Source organism: Gekko japonicus, unplaced genomic scaffold, assembly GCF_001447785.1.
Source record: "Gekko japonicus isolate JY-2015 unplaced genomic scaffold, Gekko_japonicus_V1.1 scaffold136, whole genome shotgun sequence".
Classification (NCBI taxonomy): Eukaryota; Metazoa; Chordata; class Lepidosauria; order Squamata; family Gekkonidae; genus Gekko; species Gekko japonicus.
This window is the reverse complement of record NW_015177012.1, coordinates 482,835-498,973: the sequence shown is the minus strand read 5'-3', so window position 1 is coordinate 498,973 and position 16,139 is coordinate 482,835. Positions and strand designations below refer to the sequence as shown.

Sequence of the window (16,139 nt, the reverse complement as noted above, 5' to 3'; positions counted from 1 at the left end):
GCAGTTCTATCAGAGCTCTCTCAGCCCCGCCTACCTCACAGGGTGTCTGTTGTGGGGAGGGGAAGGGAAAGGAGTTTGTAAGCCGCTCTGAGACTCCAAGTGAAGGGCAGGGTATAAATCCAATCTCTTCTTCTTCTTCTTCTCTTCTTCTTCTCCTCCTCCTCCTCCGGTTTTTCTCAGTCTGAAGACCCATAGGAGGGTGCCAACAAACCTCTCTCAGCCCCCAACTGGCTTCTAGTACATTCACAAGAGACTATTATCAATCAGCCCTAAGGTTGCCAAGTCCCCCTGGGGGGCGGGAAACCCCCCCCCCGAGAGGCCCGTTCCCCGCTGGCGGGGATTGGGACACCGGGGAGGGGGGATCCCACCCCCAAAGTGCGTGACGTGCCCGGTGTGAACATATCACCCGGAGGTGACGCAATCGCGTTGGGCACGTTGTGGGGGGGACGCTCTATCATCCGAGGGAAAACTATGGTTTTCCCTCGGATGATTGTGGCCCCACCCCCAACGTGTGGCCCCAACTCCCGCCCGCTATTACAAAGGTAGGACTTGGCAACCATAATCAGCCCTGACGTGGATGGCCCAGGCTAGTCCGATCTCATCAGATCTCAGAAGTTACGCAGGGTCAGCCCTGGTTGGTACCTGAATGGGAGACCACCAAGGAACTGAGGCAACACGAGGGTGGTCCCCTTCCAGGTGGGGCCTTGGACGCTCCCAGAATTAACACGAATCTCCAGACTACAGAGATGAGTTCCTCTGGAGAAAACGTAGAACCTAAGATAAACAGGAAGCCCGAGAGTAGCTACAGAGAATGGGAGCCGTGGGACTTCCATTTCTCCTATAGTATACCATGCAGACTCAATGGTCTACCATAGAGACTAGCAGAAACTCACCCTGGCAAGATGCAACGCCATGCCGTCCGCCATCTTATTTGGCAGATTCAATAAGGTTTCTCAGCTGGCCAGATGCTGCCCATGCAGAAAGAAATGTGTGGAATCTATCACTCATGTTCTCCTGCATTGTAACCTGTACATAGACATAAGGATCACATATTTACAGTCTCTTTTAACCAGTATGGGTGTTTGCTCTGATGCTCTTAAGGTGAATAGACTTTTAAGAGATCTCTGCCCGGATATTACAGAGAAGGTGGCTAAGTTTCTCTGTTTGGCTTTAAAGCTGCGCCAAAGGTTCTTTTAGAATTCTTATATATGTGCTTTTAACTGGTTTTAAAATGTATAAATGGTTCTGATAATTTATGCCAATAAAGGCTCACTTGACTTGACTTGACTAGCAGAAACTGATTGGTAGTGCGTGTGTAAAGTGGAGTCAAGCTGCCACCGAACGCAACCCTGTAGCGTTTTCGAGGCAAGAGAGGTTCAGAGGTGGTTTGCCGCTGCCTGCCTCCACATCGCAACTCTTGTATTCCTCGGAGGTCTCCCATCCAAATGCTACCCATGGCCCACCCCACTTAGCTTCTGAGATCTGACGAGATTGGGCCAGCCTAGGCTATCCAGGTAAAGGCGCCTTTTAAACTTATTGATGAGAAAAGGCGACACATACAAGCAAGAATCAGGCCAAGACATGACATTTCGGCCAGTTTGTTTTCATTCATGTTATTCAAGGGTTGCCAGGAAAATAAACAACAACAAAAACACTCTTGACCTGAAGCAGGCGGCCTCGCATACATACCCTTCCCCTCCTCCCTCCCCCCCCCCCTGCCACGAAAAACCTCATTACCTCCTTCGAAGCTCAAATTCACCCCAAAGCACGGCGGAAAAATAGGCCAAGCCGCATGGTGGAAAACGACACGCTGAAGAAAACTAGGATTCCTGGGAGTGCCGAAACCCAGCACAATAGCTCTGATTGTAGAGGAACAATGAGGAAGAAAATACTGGGGGAGAGTTTGTCCCGCTGATTGTTCGGGGGTGGGGGGAAATTAGCCCGCACTGAGGAAAGAAAATGGGCCTAACATGAGCTCAAAGTGAAGATATCCGACTGGTGTAAAATAGAGGCCTCAGCTGCCACCACTGTGAAGGAAATTGGGTGGGCAGAAGAAAGCGGCTTCGTATGACCAATTTCACCGTCCACTGCAACCATTTAGCCTACGTTTAAGTCAACAGGCACAGCGGTTGCTGGGCATTTTCGCCGTACCCTTGCAAAGGGAACGCTGGACTGCTCGCTTCAAAACCAACCGCCGTGTTCTGCCGACTCATCCAGATGTTTCAGTGGCTTGGTGTCACAGGATCTCCTGCCCTGCAAGATTTCAGGAGTGAGAATATTTCTTGTCTTTGGTATGGCGGCGGCCTGTGAAACACTTTGATTCATGTAAATACTGATTTAAACACAAAAGCTATGAAACAAATACACAAGTATAAAGCTAAACATGAGCCTGCAGTGCGATGTGACTGTGAAGTAAGCTAATGCAATCTTAGGATGCACGAACAGAAACCCTGTGTCCAGATCACGGGAGGTGGTCGTTCCGCTCTATTCTGCTATGGTCAGGCCTCACCTGGAGTACTGCATCCAGTTTTGGGCACCACATTTTAGGAAGGATGTTGACAAACTCGAGTGTATCCAGAAGAGGGCAACTAGGATGGTGAGAGGGTTGGAATCCGTCTTATGAGGAAAGTCTGAAAGAGTTTGGTATGTTTAGCCTGGGAAAGAGAAGGCTTCGAGGGGACATGATTGCAGTCTTCAAGTATTTGAAGGGCTGTCATGTAGAAGATGGAGCAGATCTATTCTCTCTTGCTCCGGATTGCAAGACTATATCTAACGGGTAGAAATTACAAGGGAGTCATTACCGGCTAAATAGCAGGAAAAACTTCCTAACTGTAAGAGTGGTTGAGCAGTGGAACAGACTGCCTCGGGAGGTGGTGGATGCTCCTTCGCTGGATGTTTTCAAGCGGAGGCTGGACGACCATCTCTTGGGTATGTTGTAGGGCTATCTTTCGGCTATGCCCCTGTAGAGTACAGGGGGTTGGACTAGATGACCTGCAAGGTCCCTTCCAACTCTAACAATCTATATATATAAAAAAGCCTTTCCAAAGCAAGACCAGTAAATGGGCTGTATGCAGTCCTTGAAAATACTTGGAGAACCACTTTGCCATAAGGAGTGTAACAAGCCCTTGTGGGAGTGTGATAAGGCATGCAAAACATGTAAACTGTGTGGTTCCGTAAGAATATATTGGCTCTGAAGAAGTAGAATCGGAACTCTCTCGGCTGACAGAAGACGTCAGCCTGGTTTCTTGGCCTCCCTGCAGACCTGAAAGTTTGAAACAGCACAGAAGATTACAGTGTTTTCAAGGACTGCATACAGTCCATTTACTGGTCTTGCTTTGGGAAGGCTTCTTTAGACTTGTGTATTTGTTTCATAGCTTTTGTGTTTAAACAGCAATACGTACATGTGGATCATACTAAAATATTTATAGTTTAATCTCTATGAATGATTTTCTCATTTATTATGTTTGAGACATGTGCCTTTAAGTAACACTTTCAGTGGTATTTGACCTTGAGCAATTCGTTCTCTCCATGGTGTATTTAGTATCTCTGTGGTCCTGTTGTATTTAGTGTTATCTATATAGGGGGTTAAGATGCTGAACTGCAGATCGGAAGGTCAGTAGTTCAGCAGTTTGAGACCCGAATGCTGCATGATGGAGTGAGCTCCCGTCTCTGGCCCCAGCTCCTGCCAACCTAGCAGTTCGAAAGCAAGAAATTGAAAGTAGATAAATAGGTGGGAAGGTCACAGCGTTCCATGCGCCTCGGCGTCTAGTCATGCCAGCCACATGACCATGGACAGCGCTGGCTCTTTGGCTCTTTGGCTTGGAAACGGAGATGAGCACCGCAACTCTAGAGTCGGATTCAACTGGCTTTCGAACAAGGGAAACCTTTACCTTTACCTATATAGGGGGACTTACTGGCAGCAGGGGAAGGCCTACCCAGTTGTCAGAGCGACATCACTTCCGGTGTGCACTGGAAGTGATGCCATCGTGTCACCGGCAATGTGGGAGGCTCTGGTATTTGGGCAAAAGCTCTATGATAGAAGCAGTTTTTACCATAGAGGTTTTTTTCCCCCAAATACCAGAGTGTCCCATATTGCTGGCAGCACAATAACGTCCCTCCCGGTGTGTACCAGAAGTCATATCGCCATGTCACCACTGCCACACCGGGCTTGGTCCCCTGTCAGGCCAGCTGGTCCGTGGCAAGAGCACCAGCTAGGGGAGGGGGAGTTTCCGGGCCCCAGCTGGGGTTTGGCAGCAATGGTCACTATGCATCCACACCCCGTAGACAACCTAAAAAATAAATGCATACGCATAATAGAGGAACTCGTCGTGTATCTAATGAAGCGAATCTGACTTATGAAAGTTGCTGTCCTAATCAACTTTGTTAGTCTTTAAGGTGTCTTTGGACTCTAGAAATCAAAGTAGAGAGGAGCAGCTAATTTTTTTTTTTAAGTATTGTTTCTGTTTTTTTATTTCATGGAAATCCTGCACGCCTCCTTCCCCTCCTCTGAGAGTCTTAGCAGTCCCAGAATGGGGCATGATGAAACATCCCCTTCCTGCCTTCCCTAACGACCTTCCCCACCGTGGTGGGTGACAATTGGCTCTCGTCATGGGTGGCGAACATGCACGCTGCCCCGCGTGGGCAAAGTGCATGACTGTAAACCGCCATGTAAACACGGTGGAAGGAAAAAGGTGCGCCTGTGATCCTGACTCACCTGTTTTGCCTGTCATCCAGGCCCCGGATGATTCACACCTGCCGTAAAGCACTCTGACACTCTGGCGACGCTTCGGTGTCATCCCAAGGGGCTCTCCGAACGGGAGGCCCACCAGCCGCTCCTCACCCACCCCTGCACTTTTCTGATCCTCCTTCAGATATTAAACAAATCAAAAGCCCCTACGTGCACATTATGCCGAACAGAGGGGTCTTCATGCCACCCAGCTGTCTGCACAAATCACACCCGGTTGGCGGGAGCTTTCCCTGCATTTATCGGGAGCGTCTGCTTGCTGGATTGAGGCCTCTGCTACCGGTCCGAACATCCAACAGAGCTGTCCGTCAGCTCAACGGGCGTTAAGAACATCAAGGTGGAAGAGAGGAGCATATCTGGAGATCAGTCCACTTTTTTTGTGAGTATTGTGCATGTGTATGTGTGTGTGTGCTGGAAGTGATAGTTGACTTCTGGTGACCCCTAGTGGGGCTTGGAGATATCAGAGAGGTGGCTTGCCCCTGCCTCCCAGCCTTGGTATTCCTTGGAGGTCTCCCATCCAAGTACTTCCCAGGGTCGGCCCTGCTCAGCTTCCGAGATCTGACGCCGAATCCCCCCCGTTTCCAGAGTTGCTCAGGGGGAGGATTCGCAGGGGAGAATTGGTGGCTGGCGTTAGGGTGAATCCACCCGTACTGCTCACCAGTTCTCCCTTGCAAACGTCCTCTTTCCCACCACATTTCTCTGGCAAATAAAAGGGGCTGCAAACACCTCCTGTTTCCCTACATTTGTACTCCTAAAGCGAGGAATTTCATCTAGTTTACCAGTACAGATCTATGCCGCATCGGACAATGATCTCGCAAAGAAAACACCAGTCTTGGAAGACTTTGGCCCCTTCCTATTACAGAAGAAATTCACGTCCAACTTTGACTTACCCAGAAATGTTCCGACAAAGCCCAGTGCGAGAAAACTGGAGAGAACAAACACAACGCCTATTGCCACGAGTCCGGCTCCAGCATAGTAGCCAGGAAGGGAGTCCAGAGCTTCCAGTTTGGGCTGCCTCTTCATGGCTTCCTCAAAACTACGGGGAAAGGAAAGGAGAACCCTCATCCAGCAGCACTACCCCTTCAAAGGCAGAGAGTTAAACAAAATGCAGCCAGAAAAAAAAAGGTAATTGTCAGACTCCTGGACAAGAGACTCCCAACAATTCTCTCTTTGACAGTGATTTGTTTATTGAGATATCATCATGATCCAGGCTAGAACAATGCTGTGTCAGAACTGAGGTCCAGGCAGGAAAATCCGAAGATATAGACAGTGCAAAAGCCACCCCCCCAGAATAACCAATCACACTTCGCAGCCATCCTGCCTAGCACTTGTGTTACTAGCCCCCCATACACCTGGGAACATACTATCCCATTATCTACAAAAGCAAGCTGGCAGAGCTTTGGTTTCAAGGTCGTCCCTCAAGGAGGGAGGTGTCCTAAGGAACAGTTACGACGCCTGTTGATAGTGCGGTTCACACACTCAGCCATTCACACACACCCCGCAAGAATTTCCCTCCCTCTCCGCAACTATGGAAAACTAAGCAGAGTTTGACATAATTTGAGGATCACACTTACAGACTTGTACGTAAATGATGCATTTTGCATACTGAGGTACATTGTGAATATCCAAGCTTTTCTACTCCAAGATAAAAAAAATATTCAGATCCGGTGTGGTGTACAGATTAGACTAGGACAGGTGTCCCCAGTCTTCTTCCGCCTGGGGGGACCTTTGGAATTCTGCCACAGTATAATGGGCGCAGCCACAAAATGGCCACCACAAAATGGCTGCTGCAGGAGGTGCAGCCAGACTCTTGGGTCCCACCCACTTTCTAAAAACCCTTGTCGAGCACCCTATTGAGGACCCCTGGACTAGGAGACGGGAGACCTACCCCAGTTGAAGCTACCCTGGAAATTCTTACCGGATGACCCTGGGCCAGTAACTCTCTTAGAGGTTTTTTTTTTAATAATGCTGGGAAGGGCCACAGATATCCCTCACACTCCTTGGGAAAACAGTGGGACACAAATGTAACAGAGACGTTTCTTTGTTGTGGATAAGTGTCCCTAACAGGCAGGTTCCGAATTACTGGCGACTTCATTAGAAGGGGGGGGAAGACACCCAGTAATTGAACGTGCGCAATTTTGTGCAATTAAGCTAACTGCTCATGCAAAATGCAAACATGATTCCAATTGGCATCCTACTGATTAAAGAGATCCCCGTGTTTGTGAATGGGGAACATTATGCACAAACAGGATAATTGCAGATAATAGCCCACGCACAGCTGTGAGCGCGCTTTCTCTCGCAGGTCCACAAATTTTGTGCTCGTCGCTAGCTGATCCCTCATTTCTGCACGTGAGGGAGAATGTGAAGAAGAAGAAAAGGCATTTCTGATGTGGCACTGCTGACGTTTGGAAGAAACCGGTATGATAGAATTGCGGCCAGCCTTTGTTGTTGTTGCTGTTTTTCAGTTGCACAGTTTTTCAGTTGCACAGTCGAGTCCGACTCTTCGCAACCCCATGGACCAGATCAAGCCAGGCCTTCCTGTCTTCCGCCATCCTCTGAAGTTGGCTCAACTTCATGTTCGTTGCATCTATGACACTGTCTAACCATCTCATCCTTTGCCGTCCCCCTCTTCTTTGACCTTCAATCTTTCCCAGCATCAGGGTCTTCTCCAGTGAGTGCTCCCTTCTCATTGAGTGGCCAAAGTATTTGAGCTTCAGTTTCATTATCTGGCCTTCCAGGGAACAGTCAGGGTTGATTTCTTTTAGGATTAACTGATTTGATCTCCTTCCACTCAAGAGTCTTCTCCAGCACCATAGTTCAAAAGAATCTATTCTCCGGCGCTCGGCCTTCCTTATAGTCCAACTCTCGCAGCCATACATGACTACGGGGAATACCATTGCTTTGACCGTGCGGCCTGCCTTACCATCTTCTAAACAACTGAAGACTTTTCTAGAGACATTTGCCAATACCCAAGTTACAGAGCATACCCTTTTTGTCTACCCATGCTTTAACCTGCCAGCAGTGCTGAACACTCCTGTACAGACCTGAAACTAGGGTCGCCAAGTCCCCCCCCCCCCACGACCAGTGGTGGGAACTTACCAGAAGCAAGGGGTGGCCTAGGCCAGCATTGTTCTTGACGTCACTTTTGGCGGAAACTGGCTCTGGTATTTGGGCAATAACTCTACAGCAGAAGCACAGTGACATCAGGTCTGGCCTGCACCAGTAGTGATGTGATCACATCATCCATGACACAGGATGCTCTAGGTCAGTGATGGCGAACCTTTTAGAGACCGAGTGCCCAAACTGCAACCCAAAACCCACATATGTATCGCAAAGTGCCAACACGGCAATTTAACCTGAATACTGAGGTTTAGTTTAGAAAAAACAACTCATATATTAACATCTTTTGTCTTAAAAGAAAAACACAACAACAGAGCTTTCAATGATACAAACACTATCAGTTTTTGCTTTCTTTGCTATACTCATTTCAAGACTTGGAGTCTACAAAAACACAAAATTAAAAAAAAAAAAAATGAAGCACCCAATACAAATCTATCCCTATACCAAAAATATAGCTAACACTAAAGAAATGGATATTCCCTGAATCAACAGCTCTTGGCCTGCTCTGAGAAAGGCATCTGAGTGCATTTCCTACCTTTGATTCACCTCCGCTGTACATGCGTTGGACCTACTTCTTGGGGAATTTGCATAAATAGGATGAAGTGGAGGTGCAGCACACATTTCCCACACACAGGAGGCGTGCAGACCTCGATCATCCATACAAGCTCTCATTTTCCCATTAGCAGGAGCCCAGGTTGGTTCCTATGGACAGCAGCCAATACAAAGTTCCCCCTGACAATCCCAGATCACTGCTACTCACAAGGAATACTCCTTATCTTAAAACCCCAAAAGAGGGCATTTTCATCTGTGTTTTAAGAGCTCTAAAGAGGAGAGCCACCTCCACACCATGCAGAGAGACACATTTACAGAGAAAGCCCTGGCCCTATTCTTATAAGAACATAAGATCAGGCCAGGGGCCCATCCAGTCCAACACTCTCTGTCACACAGTGGCCAAAACCCAGGGGCCACCAGGAGGTCCACCAGCAGGGCCACGACTCCAGAAGCCCTCCCACTGTTTCTCCCCCAAGCACCAAGAAGACATCAAAAACCAGGATCACGAAACTGCGGAGGAAATTGGGTGAAGTCGCGAGTCAAAATGCAGCCCCGCGACTTCAGGTGTGAAATTGACATGTTTGTGTCGGGGAGAACGGCGCCGCGAGGCAGCTCTAGTGCAAAATCGCCCTGCACACTTGCACACTTTTGCCCACTTCATTGACCACTGACTGCTCTGCCTTGCAGCGGTCATTTTGTGGCTGCACCCACCACACTGTGTCGAATTACAAAGGTGCGGCAGGCTGAAAAAGGTTGGAGACCCCTTAGTTAGAGTATGGGTTGGGATTTTTCAAAGAGACTATGGAAGGGATGACCTCATGAATATGTAAGAGAACTGAGGAGATGACATGGAGGACAATTACTGAGGTGGAGCTGATTTGTGATAGCCAAACACCTTAAAGAAATGTTAATAAAAATGTAAAAAGTTTAATTCCAAGCTATGTTTTGCAATTCCAGTTGCAGAGCATTGGGTATTCCACCAAGGGCTATCATTCCACTGTGGGGCCTGTCATTCCAGTCCCACACTAATGTATTTGAGACCAGAGACCTTAATGGAAAATCCACTCCACATTTGCTTTGCAACTCTTCTTGAGCTGTAATGTATTTCAATGGAGCCTCGGCAAGTCAACTGGCATTTCTGGCTCTCATAAGCAGATAAGCCTGTGTGTCCCCCTCCCAACCCAGGTAGCAAGGCAAAGAGTCCAGTGGCATCTTTAAGACCAAGACTGATTTCCACAAGCTGCTCTTCCCTTTGCCCCACTGTACACGCAGATCTGCCCTCAGAGAGAGCTTTTACCTAAATAAGCCTTGGTCTTAAAGGTGCCACTGGACTCTTTCCATTGCTTGGGTGGGGGGAGAAACACGCAGATCTGCCCTCAGAGAGAGCTTTTACCTAAATAAGCCTTGGTCTTAAAGGTGCCACTGGACTCTTTCCATTGCTTGGGTGGGGGGAGAAACACGCAGATCTGCCCTCAGAGAGAGCTTTTACCTAAATAAGCCTTGGTCTTAAAGGTGCCACTGGACTCTTTCCATTGCTTGGGTGGGGGGAGAAACACGCAGATCTGCCCTCAGAGAGAGCTTTTACCTAAATAAGCCTTGGTCTTAAAGGTGCCACTGGACTCTTTCCATTGCTTGGGTGGGGGGAGAAACACGCAGATCTGCCCTCAGAGAGAGCTTTTACCTAAATAAGCCTTGGTCTTAAAGGTGCCACTGGACTCTTTCCATTGCTTGGGTGGGGGGAGAAACACGCAGATCTGCCCTCAGAGAGAGCTTTTACCTAAATAAGCCTTGGTCTTAAAGGTGCCACTGGACTCTTTCCATTGCTTGGGTGGGGGGAGAAACACGCAGATCTGCCCTCAGAGAGAGCTTTTACCTAAATAAGCCTTGGAGCGATTTCCCACAAGCTGCTTGGGTCAGTTACAAGTTATTTCAGAGCCGTTCTCTCAGGAGCAGTTCTCGAAAGAGCTCTCTCAGCCCCACCGACCTCCCAGGGTGTCCGTTGTGGGGAGGGGAAAGGAGATTGTAAGCCGCTCTGAGACTCCTTCGGGTAGTGAAGGGCCAGTTTGGTGCACTGGTTAAGTGTACGGACTTTAATCTGGGAGAACTGGGTTTGATTCCCCACTCCTCCACATGCAGCTGCTGGCGTGACCTTGGGCCAGTCACAAGTTCTCTCAGAGCAGTTCTCAGAAGAGCTCTCTCAGCCCCACCTACCTCACAGGGTGTCTGTTGTGGGGAGGGGAAGGGAAAGGAGACGGTAAGCCCCTCTGAGACTCCGAGTGAAGGGCAGGGTATAAATCCAATCTCCTCTTCTTCCTCTTCTTCTTCGTCCAATTTCTTCTTCTTCTTCTTCTTCTTCTTCTTCTTCTTCTTCTTTTTCTTCTTCTTCTTCTTCTTCTTCTTCTTCTTCTTCTTCTTCTTCTTCTTCTTCTTCTTCTTCTTCTTCTTCTTCTTCTTCTCCTCTTCTTTTCAAGGCAAGAGACGAACAGCGCTGCCTCCACATTGTGACCCTTGTATACCTTGGAGGTCTCCCAACCAAATTCTAGCCAGGGCCGACCCTGTTTAGCTTCTGAGATCTGACGGGATTGGGCCAGCCTGGGCTATGAGAAAAGACGACCCGTACAAACAAGAATTAGGCCAAGACGTGAAATTTCGGCCAGTTTCTTTTCATTCACGTCATTTCATGGCATAAATCCAATCCCTTTTCTTCTTGAAGATTCAGATCTGTGGAGGAGAGAGAAGCGACCTGCGCTTCAAGGAGCCTACACGTTCGGTAGAGCAGAGACCAGATAAGATGGAAGAGCCAGCAAGTGCCACTAAAGATGTGGGCTTGCATTTAGGGGGGGGGGAGAATGATGTCTACGAAACAACATGCCTTGGTGTGTTCCCAGTGACTGATGATAGAAGAAGAAGAAGAAGAAGAAGAAGAAGAAGAAGAAGAAGAAGAAGAAGAAGAAGAAGAAGAAGAAGAAGAAGAAGAAGAAGAAGAAGAAGAAGAAGAAGAAGAGGAGGAGGAGATTGGATTTATACCCCGCCCTTCACTTGGAGTCTCAGAACGGCTTACTGTCTCCTTTCCCTCCCCCTCCTCACAACAGACACCCCCTGTGAGGTGGGTGGGGCTGAGAGAGCTCTGACACAAACTGCTCTTGCGGGAACAGCTGTGCCACAGCTTGTGACTGACCCAAGGTCACATCAGCAGCTGCAAGTGGAGGAGTGGGGAATTAAACCTGGTTCTCCCAGATTAGAGTCCGCACACTTAACCACTACACCAAACTGGCTTCAAAGTGTTCCTAAGAACCCATTGTTGTTCCTTTTAGGCGGGAGAGACTTGCCTGCAGGTCAGCTTTTTTGATGACTTCCAAATATGTTTCCCAGGCTAACTTCCAGGCAGGCACTGTTGGGGGGGGGGTCCACCTTTGGGACAGGCATTGATTTTATGTGAATTAATATCTGGAGTGATATTAAATACGAAGGGTGTATGGTCTTTATATCTCTCCAGGGGCCACCTTCCTCTTTCCCAGGAGAGGTCTGACAACTGACAGTGTCGTGGTTAAGAGTGTCGGACTAGTGTTCGACTAGCCCAGGTTCAAATCCCCACTTGCGCCGTGGAAGCTCGCTGGGCGGCCTTGGGCCGGTCACCCTCTCTCAGCCTCACCTACCTCACAGAGTTGCTGCGAGAATAAAAAGGAGGAGAGGAGAACAACGTAAGCCACTTGGGGTCCGCCAGGGCTCTTTTTGTAGAAAAAGTCCAGCAGGAACTCATTAGCATAATAGGCCACACCCAGCAGAAGAAACTCATTAGCATATTAGACCACACCCTGACAGCACCACTTATTAGCGCATTAGGCCACACCCCCACGTTACCAGAAGTGTGGTCATCCAGCCACACCCACCTTTCCCTTCTTATTCTGTTTACCTTGTTTATTGTCAAAACCCAGGGCTTTTTTTGTAGCAGGAACTCCTTTGCATGTTAGGCCACACACCCCTAATGTAGCCAATCCTAATGAGTTTCTGCTGTTGGCTGTGGCCTACTATGCTAATGAGTTCCTGCTGGGCGTGGCCAACTCGGGAGCCAGCCGGAACTCCGTTCCTGTGCGTTCCTGCCCAAAAATAGCCCTGGGGGTCCCCATCAGGGAGGAAGCCCGGGGTATAAGTGAATTAAACCTGAACCTGGTCCTATCATCACAACACCTCGTGTAGTTGGCAGCTTACTAGTGAATTGACTCGTGAGCATTTGTCTCGCACTCAGAGTGTTCAGAAAGTGCTTCCCAGACATTGACACACTAATTCTTACACCCACCCTGTCGGGTAGGCCAAAAATTTCTACTGCAGACTTTAAACATTGCTGGAGCAGGCCGTCAGACATCCGGTCATGATAGCAAACTTATAAAAACTCCCTGCCTGACATTATGAGGGATTTTAATCGACCAGCTCCCGCTTGACCAATAAAACTGAAACGAGCGTTCGCTTCCCGAAAACCTCGTCTCTACGGGATTTCAAGGGTGCGAGTGAAAATTTTCAGCACAGGAAGAAAAGCAACCATTTGTCGCACAAAGGAAAGTTTGGTTTTAACCATTTCTTTTTTCGTTCACTCCCCTCCCCACAATGAATCAGCCCAAGCAATTAACCAGCCACCTGATCCCACACAAAGCTGGCAGCTCTGCGAAAATACAGGGATCTGGGCTTTGTGGAAACGTGCCACCCCTCCTCTTCACCCCCTTGCCTGTTCATGCCTTGATTCTCTTGCAAACAAAACGGCACTTCCATGAGCATCCCCTCCAGGCAAGCTACCTGGCTGCGGCCAAGAGGTGAAGTGTTTGCGAACACTAATGGACCCTCTCCTCTCGGGGTAACAATTTACTGTTTCCTAAACAGAGTCTCTATTTGTACAGCGCATGAACTCAGGCGGGTCTCTCTCCCCGCCGCAAGCTGGTAAATAAACTTTGCAAGCCGTGACAGGTGGGTCCGCGTTAATGAATAGCAAAACATTATTCCAGCCGGCAGAATCAGTTGGCGTCTGTGGTCTGTCTTAACACCTGAGGTTCTACCCATTGGAGCCGCTGGCCTCTCTCGACAGCAATGCTCCCTCTAAGCTGTGGAGTCTTGTGAGCAAACAAATCTACTTTGTGAGCTACTGGCATTAAAGTTGTGAGCGACCAATTTGGCTCCTGCATGAATTAGTCTGCTCTGGAGCCCCTCCTTCCTGAGCTAAGACAGAAATGTGAGAGTTGGAGGCTAAAAAACTGTGAGCTGGCTCACACTAACTCAGCTTAGGGGGAACACTGCTCAACAGTCCAGAGAATCAATTTGGTGAGTTCCACGCATCAGGTCATGTGGGCAGCACTGCAGGTTAAAACACATGCCTTGCGCTTGAGGGACCCAGTTCAATTCCTGGCATTGTCAGTCAAAGGATCTTGTAATGGTGGAGGGGGAATCTTGGCCTTGGGGCAACTCAGTACCCATTGCCTGCTGGGTGAGTAGTTTCCAGAATGTGGCACACAATGTGTAGCATTCACATGTTGGCGCGTAAAGGCTGATATATGCAAGTTACAATATACACAGAGCTGCTGCCAAAAAAAAGAGTAAGTTACAATAAACACAAAACTGCCGTCTAAAATGGCAACCCCGTGTCCAGATCGCCCCCATTGGAATATGTAGCAAAACTTAATCCAAGTCAATTGGTTAGCTGATTTATCAGCAACATGTGTAGCATTCACGCGTGTGTGCATAAAGGCCGAAATACAAGTTACAATCAATGTTCCCTCTAAGCTGTGGAGTCTTGTGAGCAAAAAAGTCTGCTTTGTGAGCTACTGGCATTAAAGTTGTGAGCAAGTGATTTGGCTACTGCATAAATTAGTTTGCTCTGGAGCCATCCTTCCTGAGCTAAGACAAAAAATGTGTGAGCAGGAAGGTAAAAAAGTGTGAGCTAGCTCACACCAACTCATCTTAGAGGGAACACTGGTTACAATATGCACAGAGCTGCTGCCAAAAAAAATGTAAGTTACAAGAAACACAAAGCTGCTGTGTAAAATGGCAACCCTGTGTCCACATCACTCCATTGGAATATGTAGCAAAACTTAATCCAGTTCAATTGGTTAGCTGATTTATCAGCAACATGTGTAGCATTCACACATGTGTTCATAAAGGCCGAAAAAAAGTTATGATAAACAGAGCTGCTGCCAAAAAAGCAAGTTACAATAAACACAAAGCTGCTGTCTAAAATGCCAACCCCGTGTCCAAATCTCCCCCATTGGAATATGTAGAATTCAATTGGTTAGCTGATTTATCAGGAACACAGGTAGCATTCATGCGTGTGCGCATAAAAGCCAAAATATAAGTTACAATAAACACAGAGCTACAGCTTCGAGACCCGGGTTGCCGCATGACGGAGTGAGCTCCCGTCTCTAGTTCCAGCTCCTGCCAACCTAGCAGTTCGAAAGCAAGAAATTGCAAGTAGATAAGTAGGTACCACTTCGGTGGGAAGGTAACAGCGTTCCGTGCGCCTTGGGGTTTAGTCATGCCAGCCACATGACCACGGAAATGTCTTCAGACACCGCTGGCTCTTTGGCTTTGAAACGGAGATGAGCACCGCAACCCTAGAGTCAGATTCGACTGGCTTTCGAGCAAGGGAACCTTTACCTTTACCTTACAGCTTAAAAAAGTAACAATAAACACAAAGCTGCCATCTAAAATGGCAACCTCGTGTCCAGATCTCCCCTATTTGAACATGTAGCAAAACTTGATCCAATTTGACTGGTTGGCAGGTTTATCCAGTGACGCTTTCTGGCCTGCATATGACTCCTGCTGAATTTGCAAGGCCAGACAGAAAACATACGATAATGATAGTCCACTGTATCACCAAGAGCAGTGTCGCCTGGTTTCTTGGATTGGCCAGCCTGACCCGAAAGGTTTCGTAAGCAACATGACATGACCCAGATATTATTCATCCTGGGCCAATTAAACTCTTACAAAATGGCACTCCCACAGCATGCACAACGAACCAAAGAGGCCTATTTTACTTCTGAAAGGGGCTCAGTCCCATGGATCCGTTCCGCTAACGGCAGTGCTCCCCTCTGGAGCAAGAAGTCCTCCGCTGAGCAATTCCAGTGGTAATTAAGGCCCAGGGTGCTGTAGTGGTCTGAGTGTCCGACTAGGATCAGGAAGACCGGGTTCGAATCCCCACTCCACCAGGGAAGCTCGCCGGGTGACCTTACATCAGTCACAGTCTCAACCTACTCTACCCTGTGAGGATAAAATGGAAGGGGGAACAACCTGTAAGATGCTTTGGGTCTCCCATTAGGGGGGGGGGAAAGCGAGGGGGAGGTATAAATATCTCTCCCTTATAATAATTGAATAGCAACGTTCTATTTCGCAACATTCTAAATTTGGCCCCTTTAGTGTTAGGCCGGAAGAACTGCCACTCAGAAGACACTGGCTGGGTTGACTGGCTGCTTTGTGCAGTCCCGCCCAGCATTCCAAGGTCATTTGCATGTGGAAGCTGATTGGACTTCACTCCATTCCACACCTCAAACTCACCCCCCCCGCAAGGCAGTTGGAATTTTCAGTTGCATAACATACCTCATAGGGGAGAGGAGAATGATGTCAGCTGCCCTTTCCCTAGGCAGAGGCTGGGGGGGGGGGGGTTTGTAAAACTTAAGACAGACAGGCAGATAAAGGTTGGCTGATGGTTGCCAGGAAAGGACATAGGGTTGCCAACTCCAGGTTG

General features: G+C 48.4%; 1 protein-coding gene across 3 annotated transcripts in view; it reads right to left on the bottom strand.

Annotated features, from left to right (window-relative positions):
* The window catches only part of PEMT (phosphatidylethanolamine N-methyltransferase), a 109,638-nt gene that overhangs the window by 38,553 nt on the left and 54,946 nt on the right, over positions 1-16,139 (bottom strand). For all 3 annotated transcript variants that reach the window (XM_015427643.1, XM_015427644.1, XM_015427645.1), the window contains exon 4: positions 5,635-5,780. In XM_015427643.1, the coding sequence (XP_015283129.1) occupies positions 5,635-5,780 (146 nt within the window). The remainder of the gene's footprint in view (positions 1-5,634; positions 5,781-16,139) is intronic.